Here is a 24,077-nt window from a genome sequence, read left to right as displayed (position 1 = left end):
ACTGTCAACTGCGTTTATTTTCAGCAAACTTAACATGTGTAAATATTTGTATGAACATAAGATTCAACAACTGAGACATAATCTGAACAGACATGTTCGACAGACATGTGACTAACAGAAATTGAATAATGTGTCCTTGAACAAAGGGTGGTCAAAATCAAAAGTAACAGTCAGTATCTGGTGTGGCCACCAGCTGCATTAAGTACTGCAGTGCATCTCCTCCTCATGGACTGCACCAGATTTGCCAGTTCTTACTGTGAGAGGTTACCCCACTCTTCCACCAATGCATCTGCAAGACATTTCTGAGGGGAATGGCCCTAGCCCTCACCCTCCGTTCCAACAGGTCGCAGACGTACTCAATGGGATTGAGATCCGGGATCTTCGCTGGCCATGGCAGAACACTGACATTTCTGTCTTGCAGGAAATCACGCACAGAACACCTGAAACAAGCTCAGTCCGATGATGCTGTGACACACCTCCCCAGACCATGACGGACCCTCCACCTTCACATCGATCCCGCTCCAGAGTACAGGCCTCGGTGTAACACTCATTCCTTCGACGATAAACGCGAATCCGACCATTACTCCTGGTGAGACATAACCGCGACACGTCAATGAAGAGCACTTTTTGCCAGTCCTGTCTGGTCCAGCGACGGTGGGTTTGTACCCATAGGCGATGTTGTTGCCGGTGATGTCTGGTGAGGACTTGCATTACAACAGGCCTACAAGCCCTAAGTCCAGCCTCTCTCAGCCTATTGCGGACAGTCTGAGCACTGATGGAGGGATTGTGCGTTCCTGGTGTAACAGGGGCAGTTGTTGTTGCCATCCTGTACCTGTCCCGCAGGTGTGATGTTCAGATGTACCGATCCTGTGCAGTTGTTGTTGCCATCCTGTACCTGTCCCGCAGGTGTGATGTTCGGATGTACCGATCCTGTGCAGTTGTTGTTGCCATCCTGTACCTGTCCTGCAGGTGTGATGTTCGGATGTACCGATCCTGTGCAGTTGTTGTTACACGTGGTCTGCCACTGTGAGGACGATCAGTGTCCGTCCTGTCTCCCTGTAGCACTGTCTTAGGCGTCTCACACTATGGACATTGCAATTTATTGCCCTGGCCACATCTGCAGTCCTCATGCCTCCTTGCAGCATGCCTAAGGCACATTCACGCAGATGAGCAGGGACCCTGTTCATCTTCATTTTGGTGTTTTTCAGAGTCAGTAGAAAGGCCTCTTTAGTGTCCTAAGTTTTCATAACTGTGACCTTAATTGCCTACCGTCTGTAAGCTGTTAGTGTCTTAACGACCGTTCCACAGGTGCATGTTCATTAATTGTTTATGGCTCATTGAAAAAGCATGGGAAACAGTGTTTAAACCCTTTACAATGAATATCTGTGAAGTTATTTGGATTTTTATGAATTATCTTTGAAAGGGTCCTGATAAAGGGACGTTTCTTTTTTTGCTGAGTTTATTTAACACTTTTTTTCTTAAAACTGCATTGTTGGTTAAGGGCTTGCAAGTAAGCATTTCACTGTAAGCATTTCACTGTACAACACCTGTTGTATTTGGTGCATGTGACAAATACAATTTGATTCGATTTTTTTCAGTATGACTGGGTAGTGTGGTTCATACCCTCAGTATGACTGGGTAGTGTGGTTCATACCCTCAGTATGACTGGGTAGTGTGGTTCATACCCTCAGTATGACTGGGTAGTGTGGTTCATACCCTCAGTATGACTGGGTAGTGTGGTTCATACCCTCAGTATGACTGGGTAGTGTGGTTCATACCCTCAGTATGACTGGGTAGTGTGGTTCATACCCTCAGTATGACTGGGTAGTAGAGTTCTTACCCGCTGTGCTTCATGTTGGGGGGTTTGTCCATGCGGACGGCTAGTTTGATCTTCAGCTCTGAGTCCTGACTGCTCTTTGACACCACCATCTTGTGAAGCTCAGCCTGCTTGGGTCCGTTGGTGGTGGGGTTCAGGATCACCTGGGAATGAGAGGGAGGGAGAGGGAAGAGAGAGAGGAGAGAGAGAGGGAAGAGAGAGAGGAGGGAAGAGAGAGAGAGGGAAGAGAGAGAGGAGAGAGAGAGACAGAGAGAGGGAAGAGAGAGAGAGACAGAGAGAGGAAAGAGAGAGAGAGACAGAGAGAGGAAAGAAAGAGAGAGAGAGAGAGGAAAGAGAGAGAGAGGAAAGAGAGAGAGAGGAAAGAGAGAGAGAGGAAAGAGAGAGGGGAGAGAGAGAGGGAAGAGAGAGAGGGAAGAGAGAGAGGGAAGAGAGGAGAGAGAGGGAAGAGAGAGGAGAGAGAGAGAGGGAAGAGAGAGGAGAGAGGGAGAGCGAGAGGGAAGAGAGGAGAGAGAGGGAGAGAGAGAGAGAAGAGAGAGAGAGAAGAGAGAGAGAGAGGGAAGAGAGAGAGAGAGGGAAGAGAGAGAGAGAGGGAAGAGAGAGAGAGGGAAGAGAGAAGAGGGAAGAGAGAGAAGAGAGAGAGAAGAGAGAGAGGGAATGGGAGAGAGGGAGAGGGAATGGATTGGGGGAAAGGGGGGAGGAAAGGGAAGGAAGGGAGAGAGGGAAGAATGGGGGTGACGAAAGGGAGAGGGCACAGGAGAGAAGAAAAAATGAGAATTTGCAATTTTACACAAGGTGAAGTAATGATTAACAGCTGCACACGCACACGCACAATACACATACAGCGTCTCTCATCAGACAGTTAGTCAGTGACTGACACATCCAAATTCTGTGACAATGATAGGAACAGACAGGTGAAGGACATCAGAAAACCATGGCTGTCTGGCTGGGGGAAGAGAGTAGAGATGGTGAGGAAAGACAGAGATGGGGAGGGGGTGTCATAGACAGAGAGACACTTCTTTCTCATCACAACCCCCTCTGCAGTTGCTCCGTATGCGGGAAAGGGATTCAGATAGAATCCAAAGCTTTAGCAATGAGATCCTCTTCTTTATATTGTCACGGCTCCTCCTCTGCAGTGCAGGGGCGGTTCCTCCTGCAGGCAGAGGGTCGTTAGTGATTGGAGCCACCTGGGCTCAGGGTATAAAACTGCTTCACTAATCATCTCTCTCTCTGCTCCTCCAGGTATGCTCATGATTTGTTTGTTCCTTTGTAGTTTTGCATAGTTTTCACTCAGTCATGTTCACACACACATATTCACGCATCCATGCACTTTACATACACCTTACATCATGATACTTCCACACCTCATTCCTTTTTCTTAGTTTAAGTTAATAGTTTGTTTATAATAAAGAACACTTAAATTGGCCTATACCTGTTGTTCGTGTCCCCTCATTTTTGTCACAGGCTATGAGCCGGCATGTGACAAGTGGGGGCTCATCCGGGATAGTAGTTAACTTGGGTTAGTTTAGTTTAGTTTGCCAAATGTTTTTTTGTTTGAGGGGATGTTTTGGTTGGGCCAATTTTGTTGAAGAGAGCGTTGAGAGCCATGTGTTCTTTTGGTTCAGTTAGCTTGGTAGCTAAGCAATTCACTGGGTTTTTCTGGGTTTTGTTCAGGTGGGAGTCCTCTCCTGTTCAGGCATATCAGCGAGTGTCAATAGGAGGCTTGTGGTGTTTTCGTTTTAGGTGGCAGTGAACGTGGGTAGAGCATCCCTTTCCCTTTTCCCCTACATCGGCTCGGGAGCACCTCCGTGGTTATGGGGGGGCCGCCAGTTTCTGGTTGTCTTTTCCACTCCACTGGTTTTGTGTGCATAAAACCCCACCACATGTGACTGCACGAAGACCAGGGCCAGTTAGTTAGTAGTTTTTTGGAGGATAGTGGGGTGTGGCTCCTGTCCTTGAACCCAGACTGACAGCAGGTGAGTTGTGTTTTTTTTGGAGCATTTGTAATAGTTGTATTGGTTGAGGAAAATGTCTTCCATTTTGAGTAGTTTTGTTCAAGCTCCTTCAGAGGTAGCCTTAGAGTTGTGTACTAAGGAGCAGTTAATTGAAATTGCTGAACATTATCAGATTGAGATTGTTGATAAAAAAATTAAAGAGACTGTTAAAACTAGCTTAAAGCAGGGTCTTAGGGAAATGGGTGTTTTTGGCGGTCAGTCTGCTAGTAGTGAGGGTGCAAGTTTTCAGTCTAGCCCTTCATTAACTTTTGAGCAGCAGAGGGAACTGTTGCAAATGAAATTAGAGATAGCATTTCTCAATCGCGCTAATAGACCGGAAAGACTACCACAGTTTGATGTTTCACAGAATCTTTGTTTGTTGCCTAAATTTGATGAGTCAGATCCAGACACATACTTTACTTTATTTGAGCGTATTGCGGAAGCTAGAGCTTGGTCAGATTTGGACATGACTATGTTGTTGCAATGTGTACTTACAGGTAAAGCACGTGAGGCTTTTGCAGCACTGAGTGTAGCTGACAGTAAAGTTTATGCTAAAGTTAAATCAGCAGTTCTGAAGGTCTACGAGCTTGTGCCAGAGGCATATCGTCAATGTTTTCGTTACAGGAAAAAGTTAGATTCACAAACCTATTCTGAGTTTGTTTGTGATTTGACTTCTGCATTTAATCGTTGGTGTACAGCTTCTGAAGTTAGTACTTTTGAGGGTCTGTCTAATTTGATTGTGTTAGAACAGTTCAAAAATTCTGTTTCTGACCAGGTTGCTACATACATGAATGAACGTAAAGTTAAGTCTCCAAGTGATGCAGCAATCCTTGCAGATGAGTACAGGCTAACACATAAAAGCCATTTTGAGTCAAACAGTGATATGTACCATAAAAATAACTTTACTCCTAGGAATAGTAGGTCACCTTTTTTTGGAGATTCTTTCCAAAGGCCTCAGCAGAAGTTTGGGTCTGGAGGACTTAAAGCACCGGTTAATGCTAATACCTGTCGCTACTGTTTAGTTGAAGGACATTGGAAGAAAGATTGTCCTCGGCTTCATTCAAAACAGTCAGGTCAAGTTAAACCTGCTATGATGGCAGCTCCTGTTACAGCCTCTGACCACCAGGGTGAGCTGTTTCAGCCACTAGTTGAGTTTGATTCTCAGTCTTCCCACTGTGATTTTTCAGCCTTTATTTCAGATGGTGTAGTGTCCCTGGTAGATGGCAACCACAATGTTAAAATCAAGATCCTAAGAGACACTGGAGCTTTAGATTCTTTTATTCTGGAATCTGTTTTGCCGTTCTCTAAAGAGTCTGATACTGGACGTTGTGTAATGGTATGTGGTATGGGTTTGGTTCCATTCTCTTGTCCTTTACATGAAGTTACCCTAAAATGTGGTCTAGTAGAGGGTGATGTAGATGTTGGGGTTAGACCCCAGTTGCCAGTAGAGGGAGTCCACATGATTTTGGGGAATGACTTGGCAGGTAGTAAGGTGTGGGCAGATGGCAAACTAAACATCTGTAAGAAGCAACCTTCAGTGTCACCTGCAAGGGAATCTCCGGATCAAAATTGTGTGTCTCCTGAGATATTTTCAGTCTGTGCGGTTACCCGCGCAGCCTCTCGTAAGGAGATTGAGAGTAAGCCAGAAAGTCTTGAGTTGCCAGTCAAACTCCAGACAGAACAGTTGACTAGTTCTAGAGATTCATTGATGGCTGAGCAAAAGGCTGATACTATTTTGGCTGATCTGTTTGATAAAGTGGTTCCTGATTCAGTGGTGAGGAATAGTGCTCAGTGTTATTTTCTTCTTGATGGGCTGTTGGTCAGGAAATGGGTTCCACACTATGATCAGGGTCTAGGAGAACCAGTCTTTCAAATAGTTGTACCAACTACCTTGCGAAATAAAGTGTTGCAAACTTCACATGGTGATGTGGCAGGTCATATGGGTGTTCGTAAAACTTATGATTGCATATTTCGTTATTTTTTCTGGCAACGTTTAAAGCGGGATGTATCTCAGTTTATTAAAACTTGTGATACGTGTCAGCGCACAAGCAAGCCAAATCAGGTTGTAAAGCCTGCACCGTTGTATCCAATACCAGCCGTAGGGCAACCTTTTGAGCATCTTATTATCGATTGTGTTGGGCCATTACCAAGGTCCAAGTCAGGTCATAGCTACTTATTAACTGTTATGTGTCAAGCAACCAGATATCCGGCAGCTTTTTCCTTGCGTACCATAACTTCAAAATCAGTAGTTAAAGCGTTAACTCAATTTATTTCAACATTTGGGATTCCAAAAACCATCCAGTCAGATCAGGGGTCTAACTTTACCTCCCATTTATTTTCTCAGGTTCTCAAACAGCTTAAAGTTAAACACAACAAGTCTACTGCGTTCCATGCCCAGAGCCAGGGAGCTTTGGAACGTTTTCATCAAACTTTAAAATCCTTGCTTCGTGCATATTGTACAGAACTGTCTGCCGACTGGGAGGAGGGGTTACCTTGGCTGTTACTAGCTGCTCGTGAAGTAGTGCAGGAAAGCACAGGGTTTAGCCCAAATGACTTAGTGTTTGGTCATAAGGTGCGTGGGCCTTTAGCAGTGTTGCAGGATGGTTGTTTGCCTGAGGAACCATCTCGGAACCTTATTGACTATGTAAATGGTTTTAGGTTGAAGTTGTATAGGGCTGGTGAACTAGCGAAAGAAAAACTAAAATGTTCTCAACGGAAAATGAAACTGAAATATGACGGACAGGCTGAGCTGCGTGAGTTTAGTCCCGGTGATCGGGTACTTGCTCTTCTGCCTCTTGTAAGTTCACCTTTTCAGGCAAAATACTGTGGTCCTTTCACTGTGTTGCGTAAAGTGTCAGATTTGAACTATCTTATTGAAACCCCTAGTCATAGGAAGTCCTCTAAATTATGCCATGTGAACCTGTTAAAATGTTATCACTCCCGTGATCTAAGCAAAGTTGAAGGCACTCCAGCAGTGAGGTCAGTGTTGACTGCTGCCCCAGTCACTGCATCTTGTGGCTTTAATTTGGTGGAGGGGGGAGAAGAGGAAGTTAAAGTTTCGGATGAGGTCTTGCAAGGTCGGTTGAAAAACTCCGACTTTGCAAAACCTTGGGGTTTATATCATTGCTGATGCTCTGTCCCGTGCTCCTTTAACCTAGCTTGTATCTTTTCTCTGCTGACCCCTACGGGCTGTCTGCGCCTCTTTTCTCTTAAATTGCTCCCCAGGTACCAGGGCTGCTGAGTTTGAGGGGCGGACAGTCAGCTGGGGGACACGGGGCTACTGCTAGGAGCCGGGATTGGTATCTTTTTTTTGTTTATTTGTTTTTTGGGAAATTTGAATTATTTTGAATATGTTGGAGGAAGTTGGGTTGAGGGTGGGACCCTCATTTTAAGGAGGGGGGTGTCACGGCTCCTCCTCTGCAGTGCAGGGGCGGTTCCTCCTGCAGGCAGAGGGTCGTTAGTGATTGGAGCCACCTGGGCTCAGGGTATAAAACTGCTTCACTAATCATCTCTCTCTCTGCTCCTCCAGGTATGCTCATGATTTGTTTGTTCCTTTGTAGTTTTGCATAGTTTTCACTCAGTCATGTTCACACACACATTCACACATCCATGCACTTTACATACACCTTACATCATGATACTTCCACACCTCATTCCTTTTTCTTAGTTTAAGTTAATAGTTTGTTTATAATAAAGAACACTTTTAAATTGGCCTATACCTGTTGTTCGTGTCCCCTCATTTTTGTCACAGGCTATGAGCCGGCATGTGACAATATAGAAACATTTGTGTTTTGAGTTGCTGGATATGAGTGTGAGTGTGTTAGAGAGAGGGTGAGGAAAGAGAGAGCACGAGGGAGGGGGATAGGGATAGAGATGGGGATAGGGATGGGGAGAGGGATAGGGAGAGGGATGGTGAGAGAGATATGGAGGAGGATGGGGATATGGATAGAGATGGGTATGGGGAGAGGAAGGGGAATAGAGATTGGGAGGGGGATAGGGATGGGGACGGGGACAGGGATAGTCATAGGGATGGGGAGGGGGTTAGAGATGGGGGAGGGATGGGATGGGGATGGGGATAGGGAGAGGGATATGGAGGAGGATGGGGATATGGATAGAGATGGGTATGGGGAGAGGAAGGGGAATAGAAATTGGGAGGGGGATAGGGATGGGGAAAAGGAGGGGGGTGGGGATAGGGATGGGGGATAGGGAGGGTCATAGGGATAGGGAGGGGGATAGAGATAGGGAGGAGGGATGGGGACGGGGATAGGGAGGGTCATAGGGATAGGGAGGGGGATAGAGGAGGGGGGAGGGATGGGGACGGGGATAGGGAGGGTCATAGGGATGGGGAGGGGGATAGAAATGGGGAGGGGGATAGGGATGTGGAGGGGGATGGGGATAGGGAGGGGGATTGGGATGTGGGATAGGGAGGGTCACAGGGATAGGGAGGGGGATAGAGATGGAGATAGAAATGGGGAGGGGGATAGGGACGTGGAGGGGGATGGGGATAGGGAGGGGGATAGAAATTGGGAGGGGGATAGGGATGGGGGATAGGGAGGGTCATAGGGAGAGGGATGGGGACGGGGATAGGGAGGGATGGGGACAGGGATAGTCATAGAGATGGGGAGGGGGATAGGGACGTGGAGGGGGATAGAGATGGGGAGGGGGATAGAGATGGGATAGAGATGGGGATGGGGGAGGGATGGGATGGGGATAGGGAGGGTCATAGGGATAGAGAGGGGGGAAGGATGGGGAAAAGGAGGGTCATAGGGATAGAGATGGGGATAGTGATTGGATAGGGAGGGGGATGGGGACAGGGAGGGTGATATGGATGGGGACAGGGAGGGTGATGGGGAGGGGGATAGTGATGGGCATGGGGAGAGGGAGGAAGATAGGGATGGGGACGTGGATGGGGACAGGGAGGGTGATAGGGAGGGTGATAGGGATGGGGACAGGGAGGGTGATGGGGACAGGGAGGGTGATAGGGACGGGGACAGGGAGGGTGATAGGGACGGGGACAGGGAGGGTGATAGAGACGGGGACAGGGAGGGTGATAGAGACGGGGACAGGGAGGGTGATAGGGACGGGGACATGGAGGGTGATAGGGACGGGGACAGGGAGGGTGATAGGGACGGGGACATGGAGGGTGATAGGGACGGGGACAGGGAGGGTGATAGGGACGGGGACAGGGAGGGTGATAGAGACGGGGACAGGGAGGGTGATAGGGACGGGGACAGGGAGGGTGATAGGGACGGGGACAGGGAGGGTGATAGGGACGGGGACAGGGAGGGGGACAGGGAGGGTGATAGGGATGGGGACATGGAGGGTGATAGGGACGGGGACAGGGAGGGTGATAGAGACGGGGACAGGGAGGGTGATAGGGATGGGGACAGGGAGGGTGATAGGGACGGGGACAGGGAGGGTGATAGGGACGGGGACATGGAGGGTGATAGGGACGGGGACAGGGAGTGTGATAGGGACGGGGACAGGGAGTGTGATAGGGACGGGGACATGGAGGGTGATAGGGACGGGGACAGGGAGTGTGATAGGGACGGGGACAGGGAGTGTGATAGGGACGGGGACAGGGAGGGTGATAGGGACGGGGACAGGGAGGGTGATAGGGACGGGGACAGGGAGGGGGACAGGGAGGGTGATAGGGACGGGGACAGGGAGGGTGATAGGGACGGGGACAGGGAGGGTGATAGGGATGGGGACAGGGACGTGGAGGTGGATAGGGACGGGGAGTGGGATGGGGACAGTGACGTGGAGGGGGATAGGGATGGGGGTAGGGAGGGGGATGGGGACAGTGACGTGGAGGGGGATAGGGATGGGGGTAGGGAGGGGGATGGGGACAGTGACGTGGAGGGGGATAGGGATGGGGATAGTGACGGGGATAGGGGAGGAAGGATAGGGATGGGGATAGGGGAGGAAGGATAGGGATGAGGACGGGGATAGGGGAGGAAGGATAGGGATGAGGACGGGGATAGGGGAGGAAGGATAGGGATGGGGACGGGGATAGGGGAGGAAGGATAGGGATGGGGACGGGGATAGGGGAGGAAGATAGGGATGGGGACGGGGATAGGGGAGGAAGATAGGGATGGGGACGGGGATAGGGGAGGAAGATGGGGAGGGGGACGGGGATAGGGAGGAAGATAGGGAGGGGGACGGGGATAGGGAGGAAGATAGGGATGGGGACGGGGATAGGGAGGAAGATGGGGACGGGGATAGGGAGGAAGATGGGGATGGGGACGTGGATAGGGAGGAAGATAGGGATGGGGACGTGGATAGGGAGGAAGATAGGGATGGGGAGGGGGATGGGGAGGAAGATAGGGATGGGGAGGGGGATGGGGAGGAAGATAGGGATGGGGACGTGGATAGGGAGGAAGATAGGGATGGGGACGTGGATAGGGAGTAAGATAGGGATGGGGACGTGGATAGGGAGTAAGATAGGGATGGGGACGTGGATAGGGAGGAAGATAGGGATGGGGACGTGGATAGGGAGGAAGATAGGGATGGGGACGTGGATAGGGAGGAAGATAGGGATGGGGAGGGGGATGGGGAGGAAGATAGGGATGGGGACGTGGATAGGGAGGAAGATAGGGATGGGGACGTGGATAGGGAGGAAGATAGGGATGGGGACGTGGATAGGGAGGAAGATAGGGATGGGGACGTGGATAGGGAGGAAGATAGGGATGGGGAGGGGGATGGGGATAGGGAAGGGGATAGAGATTGGGATGGGGGGATAGGGATGGGGACAGTGATTGGGAGGGGGATAGGGATGTGGATAGTGATGTGGATAGTGATGGGGAGGGGGATAGGGATGTGGATAGTGATGGGGAGGGGGATAGGGATGGGTTTGTGGATAGTGATGAGGATTGTATAGGGAGGGGGATAGGGGAAAAGAGAGGGATGGGGATATGGAGGGGGATGGGGACAGGGATGTGGATGTGGATAGTGATGGGGATTGGATAGGGATGGGGATGTGGATAGTGATGGGGGTATGGGGAGGTGGATAGAGATGGGGATCGGGAGGAAGATAGGGATGGGGATGGGGAGGGGGTATGGGGATAGGGAGGGGGATAGAGATGGGGATAGGGATAGTGATGGGGATTGGATAGTGATGGGGATTGGATAAGGAGGGGGATAGGGAGGGGGAGGGGGACGGGGAGGGGGATAGGAAGGTGGATGGGTATGTGGATAGTGATGGGGATGGGGAGGGGGATAGGGATGTGGATAGTGATGTGGAGGGGGATAGGGATGTGGATAGTGATGTGGAGGGGGATAGGGATGTGGATAGTGATGTGGAGGGGGATAGGGATGTGGATAGTGATGTGGAGGGGGATAGGGATGTGGATAGTGATGTGGAGGGGGATAGGGATGTGGATAGTGATGTGGAGGGGGATAGGGATGTGGATAGTGATGTGGAGGGGGATAGGGATGTGGATAGTGATGTGGAGGGGGATAGGGATGTGGATAGTGATGTGGAGGGGGATAGGGATGTGGATAGTGATGTGGAGGGGGATAGGGATGTGGATAGTGATGGGGATAGGGATGTGGATAGTGATGGGGAGGGGGATAGGGATGTGGATAGTGATGTGGAGGGGGATAGGGATGTGGATAGTGATGTGGAGGGGGATAGGGATGTGGATAGTGATGTGGAGGGGGATAGGGATGTGGATAGTGATGGGGAGGGGGATAGGGATGTGGATAGTGATGTGGAGGGGGATAGGGATGTGGATAGTGATGTGGAGGGGGATAGGGATGTGGATAGTGATGTGGAGGGGGATAGGGATGTGGATAGTGATGTGGAGGGGGATAGGGATGTGGATAGTGATGTGGAGGGGGATAGGGATGTGGATAGTGATGTGGAGGGGGATAGGGTACCACAGACAGAGTAGAGAAGGTGAGGAAAGAGGGGGAAAGAGGAAAACAGGAATGGAGGGTCAGACTTTTAAAGCAATTACTTTTGACAAAAGAGATGAAAATGGAGAATGAAAGAGCAAAAACAAAAAGCAATGAGTCGGCAGAATGTGTGTGTGGCATATCCCCTTTACCACTGATTGGGAGAGATTGTAGTGGAGCTCATTGTTTTGGCAGTGTTATCAAGTTGGCAGTGTTATCAAGTTGGCAGTGTTGAAAGTGTTTTAGAGTAAGTCATCTGTTTCTCAGAGAGAAGAGGAATAGATAATGATAGAGAGAAGTGAGATGGGACTCTTCTGTACAATAACACCTACAGCTCTTGCACATTCAATGCAATGCATGTCTCAAAAATCTCAATGGCATTCATGTCAGGGGAAAAACTAGCGTAGGTACATGACTGTTTGGGCTACATTGTTACATTGCCTAGACAATGATTTGATTGGGTCATGCTAATTGCTAGTATCAATAGCGGTTGATAGTGAATGATATCAATAGTGAAAGATATCGATTTAAATTATATGAATAATGGTTGATAGTGATAGTGACTGATATAAATAAAAATAGGTTGATGTATGTATGGGCTGGTGTCTTACCCGTCCCAGCTCCTTGTCTTCCAGAGCTAGTACCCCTGTGCTCTCTGTGAACAGCTTGACTTTGACCATTGGTAACGGGTGCGTCGTCATGAAGTCCCCCTGAGTGCCCCACCTGAAAGACAAGATTCCACCCCTCAGGATTAAACATGCATAGGACTACAATTGTTGAGTAACTAAGAGCTGATATTAAGCGCCATAACGGTATTTGTGTGTATTCAGCAATCATAAGCGTTAAGGGGGGGGAAAAAAGAGTCAAAATATCAGGCAAGTCCATTTTAAATGGCGATTACCCACCCTTGTACCCATTATCTTGCTGCCAATAACCCATTGTGGGTGCTCACAGACCAAAGACTCTGGAATTGTATTACCATAGAAACCTTTCTATCACCCTTTCTGTTCTTCTGTCACACAACGCTTCCTCTTTCTACCAGAGTGGCCACCCAGTGAATGTCCGGTGATGAGTGGTGCCTCCCATTGTGCCTGGAAGTTGTTGAACAGTAACTCTGGAATTGATTTTGCATGGGAAATAAGGCATTTTCAGATGTGTGCAGCCAACGCTCGCTCAGCTTCTAGACGAGAGAATGGCAGTGACACGGTTTTCTATGAAAGTCAGTGTGTGTGTTTGAAGTGCTTCACCTCTTCCTCCACACGGCTGACTGTATCACATGGCATTTTGTGGGCCTTTATCTAAAGATGTGTGCTGTTCTTTTACAGCTACAAAACCTCTGCTGTTTCCTTTCTTCATGGTTATACAGCAATGATGAGTGAGTTACCCAATCTAGTCATTGTAGGTCTGTACTCTGGAAGCTTCTGATGTGGGTTCAAGGTTGAGGATGAGCATGGTGGGTCGTTCAGATATCCCACTGTGCACAAACTGGATGAATCAACGTTGTTTGCACTTAATTACAACAACAACAAAAATCTATGTGATGATAAATCGAAGTGGAAAAGTGATTGGATTTGCAAAACGTCATCAATGTAAAGGGATTTCAGGAATGTCTGTATTTTACCCTGAATCCAATGACATGGTTAAAATGTTTTTGGTTTTACAATTAAATATATGTCAAAACTAGCGTTGACCTGACGTCTGTGCCTAGTGGGATAGCACCTGCACGACGGGTCACGAGTGTCTGTTAGTGTGTGTGTGTGTGTGTGTGTGTGTGTGTGTGTGTGTGTGTTCAGTTACATGCTTGCATGGCCTCAGAATGCTGAATGACCCTTTGCTTCTCAATGACAGCAGGAATCCAATGTAGCTAACAAATTATTTTTCCCCAGTTGCCATGGCAACATGTGGTGTGGAATGCGTTCAAAACGATCTGTCCCTCAAGTTGCGAGAGACAAAAGAAATACGAACTGCTAATTAACAGAGGAGGGTAAAGCCAAAGGTCAATTCAAACAAGAAGTGGCTATTGTTTGTCTCTTGTTATTTCTATCATTGTACACAAAGAAAATGGACTCTGGAGATAACCCTTAGCAGACTTTACCCGACACTGTTCTGCCTTTGTTTGCCTCTCTTAGGAAAGCCCACAAGTCAACAGTTAAGTTTGCCATGCGAGGGAGGTTAACTATGTTAGCTATATTTACTTAAGGCGTTTGTCTCAGATGCATTATCAGATCTGACGAGGAATAGAATAGCAGCAATGACGGACCCGGCTGGAGCAAAACATTGAGTCCATTTATTCCTTGAAAAGAGCGCCAGACTAGCGAGTGTGTAGGAAGGAAGGTATTCTCCCATCTCTGCTGAAGGACAAGCACTGTGTGTCTATGTTAAAAATACTTAGAAATTCACTGATTCATTTTCAGTCAAGTAACTGCCCTGAAATCCAACGCTGAAAAATCAGTTGTTGTCTCGCTGTCAGCCTACGCAGAGGAGTATAATGACTTCAAATTGAATGGAGCCTCGAACGGTAAGGAAAAGGATACAAAAAGGTCCTTAAGATTGTGTAATGATTGAGCAATAGACAGCGCTATGAACACATGGACTGGCTGTCTATGAGATTATGAAAAAAACATATATTCCTACATAGTTTGACTGTATTTTGGTTATGATAGGGATAAGACAGTTGTACCAAGGCCATGTACAAAGTTATGTTATTCAAGAATCAAAGGGTATGTCATTAATTGAAATGACAATTAAATTGAACAGCAAGTATTCTTCCAGATTATGGCTTGAAGGCCATGTTTTTCTGGTTTCTGGGCTAATGAAGATGATGGTATATTGTAGTGACAGGTACTGGAGAGCACTCACGGTCTGAGCTCAGAGTCTGAAAGGGCAGTCTTATTAATGCATTACCAGACTGCTGCCGCCGCCAGTCTAATAACCAATGCCGAAATCAATGTCCAGGCGCACGGCAACAAGCAATGACTCACTGCAACCTCATCATCAAAAAGCAGACATTTAACTTCTGCTGGAGGCTGTGAGACAGTAGCAGAGTCGTAATGTGATCAGAGGGATAATGTGGTGCCGAGTCACACAACAGAGGCTGTTAACTGTATCCCTTGGCTATGTGGATGGGATGATATGAACATTTGGTGACCAGAGGTCTCAAGAGCCTCAAATATTTTCAATTTAAGGTTCGGAGGACAAGATGATAAATGTTCAGCTAAATGAGGTGGAACGATAAAAACAATTAAACTAGTGTTCCCACAGACATGTTTAAAGGGCACAGCAGCAGGACTTCACCTAATACCAGACTTTAATATGGCCAGAGCCTGGGATTCATCTTCATTTCCATTTCAATCAGGTGGGGGAACACTTTAAGCAATTGTGTTAAGGAATACACTCCAACACATCATTATAACCAGCTATGTATGCTACTACTAGCCACATGTCTAGATTGGGTAGTCCCTTAACCAGGCGCACAACTTTCACTGGGGACAGGGGATTCTGAAATGCATTCTGAAATTGCATTTCTGTGCCCCCAGTTTTATCATTGGAATGTGATTCAAAACAGGGCAATGGTGTGCTTTAAGACCATGCGGACGTCTCTGAGCGGTCGGGTAGGATGTTTGGAGTGTTTAGAAAATAAATATCCCCACTTCTAAAAGCAAAGTTGCGCCCCTGCCCAGAACTCTTGCGAGATGACCAAGAAGACATCTGGGTTTTTAGCCAAGCTAACAAAGGAAGTGGAAATGATGTGAGCTCAGACAGGTGAACTCCTTGACCCAACACTGAACCTGCATGGCACGGTGGTCCGGGGTTACACCACCGAACACAAACTCCGCCGTGCTGTCTATTCACCTCCCAATGGTGCCACCCGGCCGCTATGCTGAAAAACAAGTGGAGCGGACAGCAGAGGAAAAATCACCACTCGAGGAGGAGGTTCTGTGGACCCAGCACTGTCATTGGTGCTGTATCCTGGTGATCCACATGGGAGAAGACTACAGAGCTATCAAGAGTGCTCACTACCACCCAACCCTCTTGCATCACATAACTCACAGCTTTAATAGGCGCCACTCAGGACATTAAACAATGCTCTGGGGAAGCATTGTAGCCTTAGATGTTAAAACCAGTAGTCTATTACATAGAAGAGTAAAACACCACACTCTAAGCTCAGAGACGCAGGGCATAGTAAGCATTCAAAGCTAAGGTCTGAGTGCATTAGCATCAGGTATGGCTGCCGTGCTCACGTTTATTTCATCTTTAGAAGCTGACATGCCAAGACTAGGGATAATCCACTTAGACCTAAATAGGCAATGCTCTCTCTGCTGTAAATTCAGCTTCCTTTTAAAGTGCAAAATAGCTGCGTCTGAAATGTTCAAATACACCTTACGTCTCGAGACAGTTCCAACTTAAACCCATCGGACATTGTTACATATTACCTATACACGTCTTGGAAAAACCTTGCATCAGAATTTTTTTCTTAAAATATAAAAATACATACAAATTTGTCCTCCACAGCCATGTTCCGGGAAGGATCAAAAACTCTAGGACTAAAATAAGCCATTCTAATTGCCTTGCCTCCATCAATAGATGGCAATAGATCTGAAAATAAATCATATTACTCAATTCCTGAAAAGGTGACTTCTCTGAGACACAAGGTTTTTCCAAGACACCGATTACTGTTCACTTGACATTTCAAAACATGACTGAACAGTCATTATTAAGCAGACGCTCTTATCTGGAGTGAATGACAGTGAACACACGCAGTCAATATATTATGTGGCCACTGCGGTAAGAGAACTTACTGTGGTCTGGAGGCTTCCGCCTGGTCTGTCTGCAGTTTCTCCCCCCCCTCCACCTCCATGGTGCAGTACACAATCCTGTTAGGAGCCACAGACTTCAGGCCCTGCACTTCCACTATCACTATCTGCAAACAGCAACAGAGAGGACATGGTCAGCTCCACACATCTGCAGACAGAGGCACTATCACCGAAACCACATACAGAGGGGACACCGTAGAGAGAAACATATGTTATACAGCGCGCATGGAGACAGGCATGTAGGCACGCACCAAGCAAAATCAAAGAGCAGATATGTTTAGTTTGTTTTGACTGGCTCCTTAGACACAATAACCCTCAAGCTGACCCCAGAACAAATAAACAACTAACAGACTAATGTAAATAAATGTCAAATACACATAGATATTTCCGTTAAAAGTCCACCAGAAATCAACAAATCAATTAATATTGACTGTGAGTAACCTGAGCGTACAACTAAATAACTTTCTGGGCAAGAGTACAAGATGATCTTGCACACACACACCTCCAGTGTGAAGGAGAGGACTACATCAGACTTGGAGAGGAATTCGGTCTCCTCGCCCATGTCCAGGAAGGAGTTGTTCATGGTGGAGCGTTTGAGCTTCTGTTTGAAGTCGGGACCTCCCTTAGCCACAGGTAGGCTCTCCAGGTTGGCCATGAGCAGGTTGACAGACGAGCGCAGCTCCTCGATGTACATGGCCTCCATGTCTTTGGACACAAACTTGGGGTACTTTCTCTCCTAAGAGGGAGTCAGTGTTAGAGGAAGAGTTCTGTATCCACTGTTGTGGCAGTTTATAACTACAGTAATCACAAATGATATTTTCAGTATTTTGAACAGTGGTCAACAACCACCAGTCCAGCTTCATGGTGTCTAACCAGCTTTAAAAAGGAAAACTCCAACCAAAAACTATTTTGGTATTTGTTTCATTAGTTCATTGTTGATAGTCCCAAAACATGTTGCATGTCCACAATCACGTTTTCAAGATATATAACTTTAAAAACACATACGCAAAACATTTCTGGACTATATCAACAATGCACTAATTAAATAAATTCCTTAAGAGTTTTTTGGTGGAGTTTTCCTTTAACAAACCTGATTCAACTAATCATTGTGTAGTTGGTTAGTTGATTCAGGTGTGAAAGTACTTGGCTGGAAAGAAATGTCCGGACACCCTGTTACTCTCTATGACCAGAGCTGATGATCACTGTTCTTGGCTTACTTAGACTTCTTATTTGGAGGGCTGTAGGTGTAGGACTTACCTTGGCTACCCTCTCTGCCAGCTGTTGTCGTCCATCCAGCTCCCGGCGGATCTGGGCTGCCTGCTCGTCCACATTGTCCAGCTAAAAACCACAGACCAGGAAGGAGAGTGTAACTCAACCAATCAAGAGCTGAAGACCAGGAAGGAGAGTGTAAATCAACCAATCAAGAGCTGAGGACCAGGAATGAGTGTGTCAATCAAAAGGATGATCAATAATGTTATTGTAACAATAATGTTACAATAATGTTAATAAATGAAGAGCCATGGGGTGTTGACCAAACAATCAATCAAACATTTAAAAAAAAATGTATAGCACTGAGCAGACATATATACTTCAAGTGAAATGCTTGATAATGTATGTGATATCAACAGAGAGGTATATTTTCAGGGTGACCTTAATATTGACTGGATTTCATCAAGCTGCCCACTCAAGAAAAAGCTTCAAACTGCAACCAGTGCCTGCAACCTGGTTCAGGTTATCAGTCAACCTACCAGGGTATTTAAAAACAGCACAGGAATGAAATCATCAACATGTATTGATCACATCTTTACTAATGCTGCAGAAATCTGCTTTAAAGCTGTATCCAAATCCATTTGATCTAGTGATCACAATATAGTAGCCATATTCCTTATAGCCATATTGCCTATTCCAGTGACTAATAAGCATGCAGCCATTAAGAAAATGACTGTAAAAACGTAAATCCCTGTGGGTTGATGAGCAATTGAAAAATGTTATGGTTGAGAGGGATGAGGCAAAAGGAATGGCAAATAAGTCTGGCTGCACAACCAATTGGCAAACGTACTGCAAATTGAGAAAATTGTGTGACTAAACTGAATAAAACAAGAAGAAACTATACTATAAAACAAAGAACATTTATATAAAGAATGATAGTAAAAAGCTTTGGAGCACCATAAATAAAATGTTGGGCAAAAAGGCAAACTCAGCTCCCTCACTCATTGAATCAGATGGCTAATTCATCACAAAACCCACTGATATAGCCAACTACTAATGATTTTTTCCCCCCCATCGGCAAGTTTAGCATATATGCCAGCAACAAATGCCGACACTACACATCCAAGTACAGCTGAACAAATTATAAAATACAAAAATTGTAATTTTTTATTTAGAAAAGTGAGTGTGGAAGAGGTGAAAAAAGTATTGTTGTCTATCAACAATGACAAGCTACCTGGGTCTGACAACTTGGATGGAAAATTACTGAGGATAATAGCAGACAGATTGCCACATCTAAGCCTACAATAAAGTGTGCCCTCAGGCCTGGAGGGAAGAAAAAGTCATTCCGCCACCCAAGCATATTAAAGACCCCTTTACTGGCTAAAAGAGCCAACCAAATCAGTCTGATACCAACCCATAGTACTTTTTTTATTTTTTTATTGTTTGACCAGAAACGATGCTATTTTACAGTAAACAAATTGACAACAGACTTTCAGCATGATTTTAGGGACGGACATTAAACAAGCACAGCACTTACATAAATGATGATTGGCTGAGAGAAATTGATGAGGAAAAGATTTTGGGAGCTGTTTTGTTAGACTTCAGTGTGGCTTTTGTCATTATCGATCATAGTCTGCTGCTGGAAAAACATGTGTTATGGCTTTACACCCCCTGCTGTATTGTGGATAAAGAGTTACCTGTCTAACAGAACACAGATGGTGTTCTTTAATGGAAGCCTCTCCATCATAATCCAGGTAGAACCAAGAATTCCCCAGGGCAGCTGTCTAGGCTCCTTACTTTTTTCAATCTTTACTAATTACATGCTACTGGCTTTGAGTAAAGTCAGTGCGTCTATGTATGTGGATGACTCAACACTATACACAGCCGCTACTAAAGCGAGTGAAATTACTGCAACACTTAAATAATTAGTCAGTTGCAGAATGGGTGGCAACAAATAAGTTATTCCTAAATATAAAAATATATATAAAAGCATTGTCTTTGGGACAAATCAAATCACTAAACCCTAAACCTCAACAAAATCTTGTAATGAATAATGTGGAAATTGAGCAAGTTGAGGTGACTAAACTGCTTGGATTAACCCTGGATTGTAAACTGTCATGGTCAAAACATGTTGATGCGACATTAGTTAAGGTGGAGAGAAGTCTGTCCATAATAAAGTCCTGCTCTGCCTTCTTATCAACACTATCAACAAGGCAGGTCCTACAGGCCCTAGTTATGCGCACCTGGACTACTGTCCAGTCGTGTGGTCAAGTCCCACAAAGAGGGACAGGGAAATTATAATTGGCTCAGAACAGGGCAGCACGGCGGGCACTTAACTATACACAGAGATCTAAAATGAATGATGTGCATGTCAATCTCTCATGGATCAAAGTAGAGAGACTGACTTCATCACTACTTGTTTTGTAAGAGGTATTGACATGCTGAATGCACCAAGCCGTTTGTTTAAACTACTAGCACACAGCTCGGACACCCATGCAATCCCACAAGACAAGCCACCAGAGGTCTCTTCACAATCCCAAAGTCCAGATCAGTCAATGGGAGGCACACAGTACTACATAGAGCCATGACTACATGTAACTCTATTTTTCATCTGATAATACACCTTATGGACCAGCGGGGACCATGAAGAGACACACACACACGGATTTGTATTGTAGATATGTGGTAGTAAAGTAGTGGGCTGAGGGCTCAAACTTAATGTGCTGTGAAAAGTGTTATGAAATGAATGTAATATTTTTTATTGTATATACAGTGCATTCGGAAAGTAGTCAGACCCCTTGACTTTTTCCACATTTTGTTACGTTACAGCCTTATTCTAAAATTAATGAAATAAAAACAATTTTCCCATGAATCTAGTAAATAAAAAACAAAATACCATATTTACATAAGTATTCAGACCCTTTGATATGAGACTCAAAATTAAGCTCTGGTTCATCCTGTTTCCATTGATCATCCTTGAGATGTTTCTACAACTTGATTGGAGTCCATCTGTGGTAAATTCAATTGATTGGACATGATTTGGAAAGCCACACACATGTCTATATAAGGTCCCACAGTTGACAGTGCATGTCGGAGCAAAAACCAAGCCAATAGGTCGAAGGATTTGTCCCTAGAGCTCCGAGACAGGATTGTGTCGAGGCACAGATCTGGGGAAGGGTGCCAAAACATTTCTGCAGCATTGAAGGTCCCCAAGAACACAGTGACCTCCAACATTCTTAAATTAATGGAAGAAGGATCTTGTTCAGGGAGGTGACCAAGAACCCGATGGTCACTCTGACAGAGCTCCAGAGTTCCTCTGTTGAGATGGGAGAACCTTCCAGAAGGACAAACATCTCTGCAGCACTCCACCAATCAGGCCTTTATGGTAGTGGCCAGACTTAGAAGCCACTGCTCAGTAAAAGGAACAAGACAGCCCACTTGGAGTTTGCCAAAATACACCTAAAGGCACTCTCAGACCATGAGAAACAAGATTCTCTGGTCTGATGAAACCAAGATTGAACTCTGGTCTGAATGCCAAGCATCACGTCTGGAAGAAACTTGGCACCATACCTACGGTGAAGCATGGTGCTGGCAACAACATGTAGTGGGGATGTTTTTCAGTGGCAGGACCTGGGAGACTATTCAGGATCGAGGGAACGATGAACGGAGCAAAGTACAGAGATATCCATGTGTCACGTTCCCCAGTTTCTGTGTTTTTTTGGGGTTGTATGTGTTCGGATGTGTATATGTTTCAGGAAATGGCTTCCAAGCAGCTGATTGGTCGGCCCCATTGCAGATTGTCGATCTGACCCCGCCCTCTCATCAGGGGATACATCTTTCTGCAATTACCGACTCCTTCTGCAGCTTGAAAAGCCAGTGTTCCTTTGTTAGTAGAGAGAGCTTCTTTGTATGTGCTGTGTTGGTTGTTGGTCTGGTAAATTTGTTGTAAAGTATTTTGTAGCCGGTCCTGCAGAGGTATGTGTTTGCTATAGCACCTAGTGTTTTTGGTTTATTCAAATTGTTCTGAGTTTGGTGACTTATTCTGTTTCATCTGTTCCCAAGGGGGAAGGGGAAGGCACCTTGGGAGTGTACGGCAAAAGGCCTGCGGGCATACATATACCCGTAGTATGTACTCTGTCTATGCACACTAGGTAAGACCTGGGCGGACCACCCCCTGTATTTTAGTTAGCGTGCCAGGTGGCGTTAAGAATAGGTAAGTAGTGGGTAGGTAAAGTAACTTTTACTTTCTTTGCTTTGGTTCCATCCAGACCATTTTCCCCACATTCACCATGTTAAGGAAATAAATTCCCTGTTAATGGTAATATTTTCTGCCTCCGTCATACTTACCCGCACCAACAGTCACATACCTCTTTCACTCCATGGGGAGTTGAGTGTAGCAGGGTGTTGCGTTCCTTCCTCCAAGAGGCGTACGGAACACTTGATGAAAACCTGCTCCTGTTCCCTCAGACTGGGGCGACGGTTCAACTTCCAACAGGACAACGACCCTAAGCACGCAGCCAAGATAACGCAGGAGTGATTTTGGGACAAGTCTCTGAATGTCCTTGAGTGGCCCAGCCAGAACCTGGCATTGAACCCAATCTAACATCTCTGTAGAGACTTGAAAATAGCTGTGCTCAGGTCTCCCCATCCAACCTGACAGAGCTTGAGAGGATCTGCAGAGAAGAATGGGAGAAACTCCCCAAATACAGGTGTGCCAAGCTTGTAGCGTCATACCCAAGAAGACTCAAGGCTGTAATCCCTGCCAAAGGTGCAAGATATATGATTTCCTTTTGTGGACTGACAAATGGTGCACTAGGTCAGGGACGAGCAACTCAAGTCCTCGAGGGCCTGATTGGTGTCACACTTTTGTCCCCGCCTCAGCTAACACACCTGACTTCAATAATGAACTTGTCATGAGCTTCAGTTTAGAATGCAAATAGTTTAAAATCAGCTATGTTTGCTAGGGATGGGGGAAAAGTGTGACATCCCTCCACTAGGTAGTTTCTCAAGAGCACATTCATTGATATTCTAAGGCAAACAGAGAGTCTTTCTCTAGAGAATGGGGAACGGCTGGCACAGACACACAGAAATATGTGCAATTGAGGCATTCACTGGCCAGGATTTCCCACACCCACTCAAACACACATACAAAGTAATTACACAAAAACATACACACACTCATGCCTACACCGCAATGCTGTTCCCTCTCGATTATCTAACTCCGAACCCTGAAGTGATTTTAGAGTAGTGGCAAAACTGCTTCAAATGTAACAAGTGAAGTTTCTACGGTGCCATCCAGCGGTCGTTTCATGTCTTTATTGCAGGAAAAATCTGGAAAGGTGGTGTTTGATGGAAACAGAGAAACACAGCCATTCTCCATCTGTTGGCAAGGCAATGTCATCTCATTTGAAAAAAAGTGAATGAGTAATATTAGATAGGAAAGTATGTTGTGTTCCAGCATGTTTCTGTGTGTACTGCCTGAATCAACTGAAACCACAAATTCATAATTACCCAAACTTTTCCTTTGACAACTTTGGTACGGCAACTGCACCACCCGCAACCCTCCAGAGGGTGGCACATGGCCCCTGGCATCACCAGGGGCACACTGCCTGCCTTCCAGGACACCTACAGCATCTGATGTCACAGGAAGGCCCAAAAAATCATCAAGGACTTCAACCACCCGAGCCAAAGCCTGTTCACCCCACTATCATGCAGCAGACGAGGTCAGTACAGGTGCATCAATGCTAGGACCGAGAGACTGAAAAACAGCTTCTATCTCAAAGCCATCAGACTGTTAAATAGCCATCACTAGCCGGCCTCTACCCAGTACCCTGCCCTGAACTTAGTCACGGTCACTATCGGCTACCACCCGGTTACTCAACACCTGCACCTTAGAGGCTGCTTCCCTATGTACATAGAATCACTGGTCACTTTAATAAATGTTTACATACCGTTTTACTCATTTCAAATGTAACAAAAAGGAACATCCTCTCACTGTCAACTGCGTGTATTTTCAGCAAACGTAACATGTTGAATCTTATGTTCAAGCAAATATTTACACAACAGAAACTGAACAAATTCCACAGACATGTGACTAACAGAAATGGAATAATGTGTCCCTGAACAAAAGGAGGGTCAAAATCAAAAGTAAGTCAGTATCTGGTGTGGCCACCAGCTGCATTAAGTACTGCAGTGCATCGCCTCCTCATGGACTGCACCAGATTTGCCAGTTCTTGCTGTCCAGTTCTTGCTGTGAGATGTTACCCCACTCTACCACCAAGGCACCTGCAAGTTCCCGGACATTTCTGGGGGGAATGGCCCTAGCCC

At 46.2% G+C, this 24,077-nt stretch overlaps 1 protein-coding gene across 1 annotated transcript in view; it reads right to left on the bottom strand.

Moving 5' to 3' along the window:
* LOC120052381 (calcium-dependent secretion activator 2-like) overlaps positions 1 to 24,077 on the bottom strand; it is a 245,685-nt gene that overhangs the window by 122,643 nt on the left and 98,965 nt on the right. The window contains exons 4-8 of the mRNA XM_038999251.1: positions 17,799 to 17,879; positions 17,044 to 17,277; positions 16,527 to 16,648; positions 12,339 to 12,450; positions 1,841 to 1,980 (exon numbers count right to left, since the gene is read on the bottom strand). Coding sequence (XP_038855179.1) covers positions 1,841 to 1,980; positions 12,339 to 12,450; positions 16,527 to 16,648; positions 17,044 to 17,277; positions 17,799 to 17,879 — 689 coding nt within the window. The remainder of the gene's footprint in view (positions 1 to 1,840; positions 1,981 to 12,338; positions 12,451 to 16,526; positions 16,649 to 17,043; positions 17,278 to 17,798; positions 17,880 to 24,077) is intronic.

The sequence above is a fragment of the Salvelinus namaycush genome, chromosome 8 (assembly GCF_016432855.1).
Source record: "Salvelinus namaycush isolate Seneca chromosome 8, SaNama_1.0, whole genome shotgun sequence".
Lineage (NCBI taxonomy): Eukaryota > Metazoa > Chordata > Actinopteri > Salmoniformes > Salmonidae > Salvelinus > Salvelinus namaycush.
This window is presented reverse-complemented; position numbering and strand designations above follow the sequence as displayed.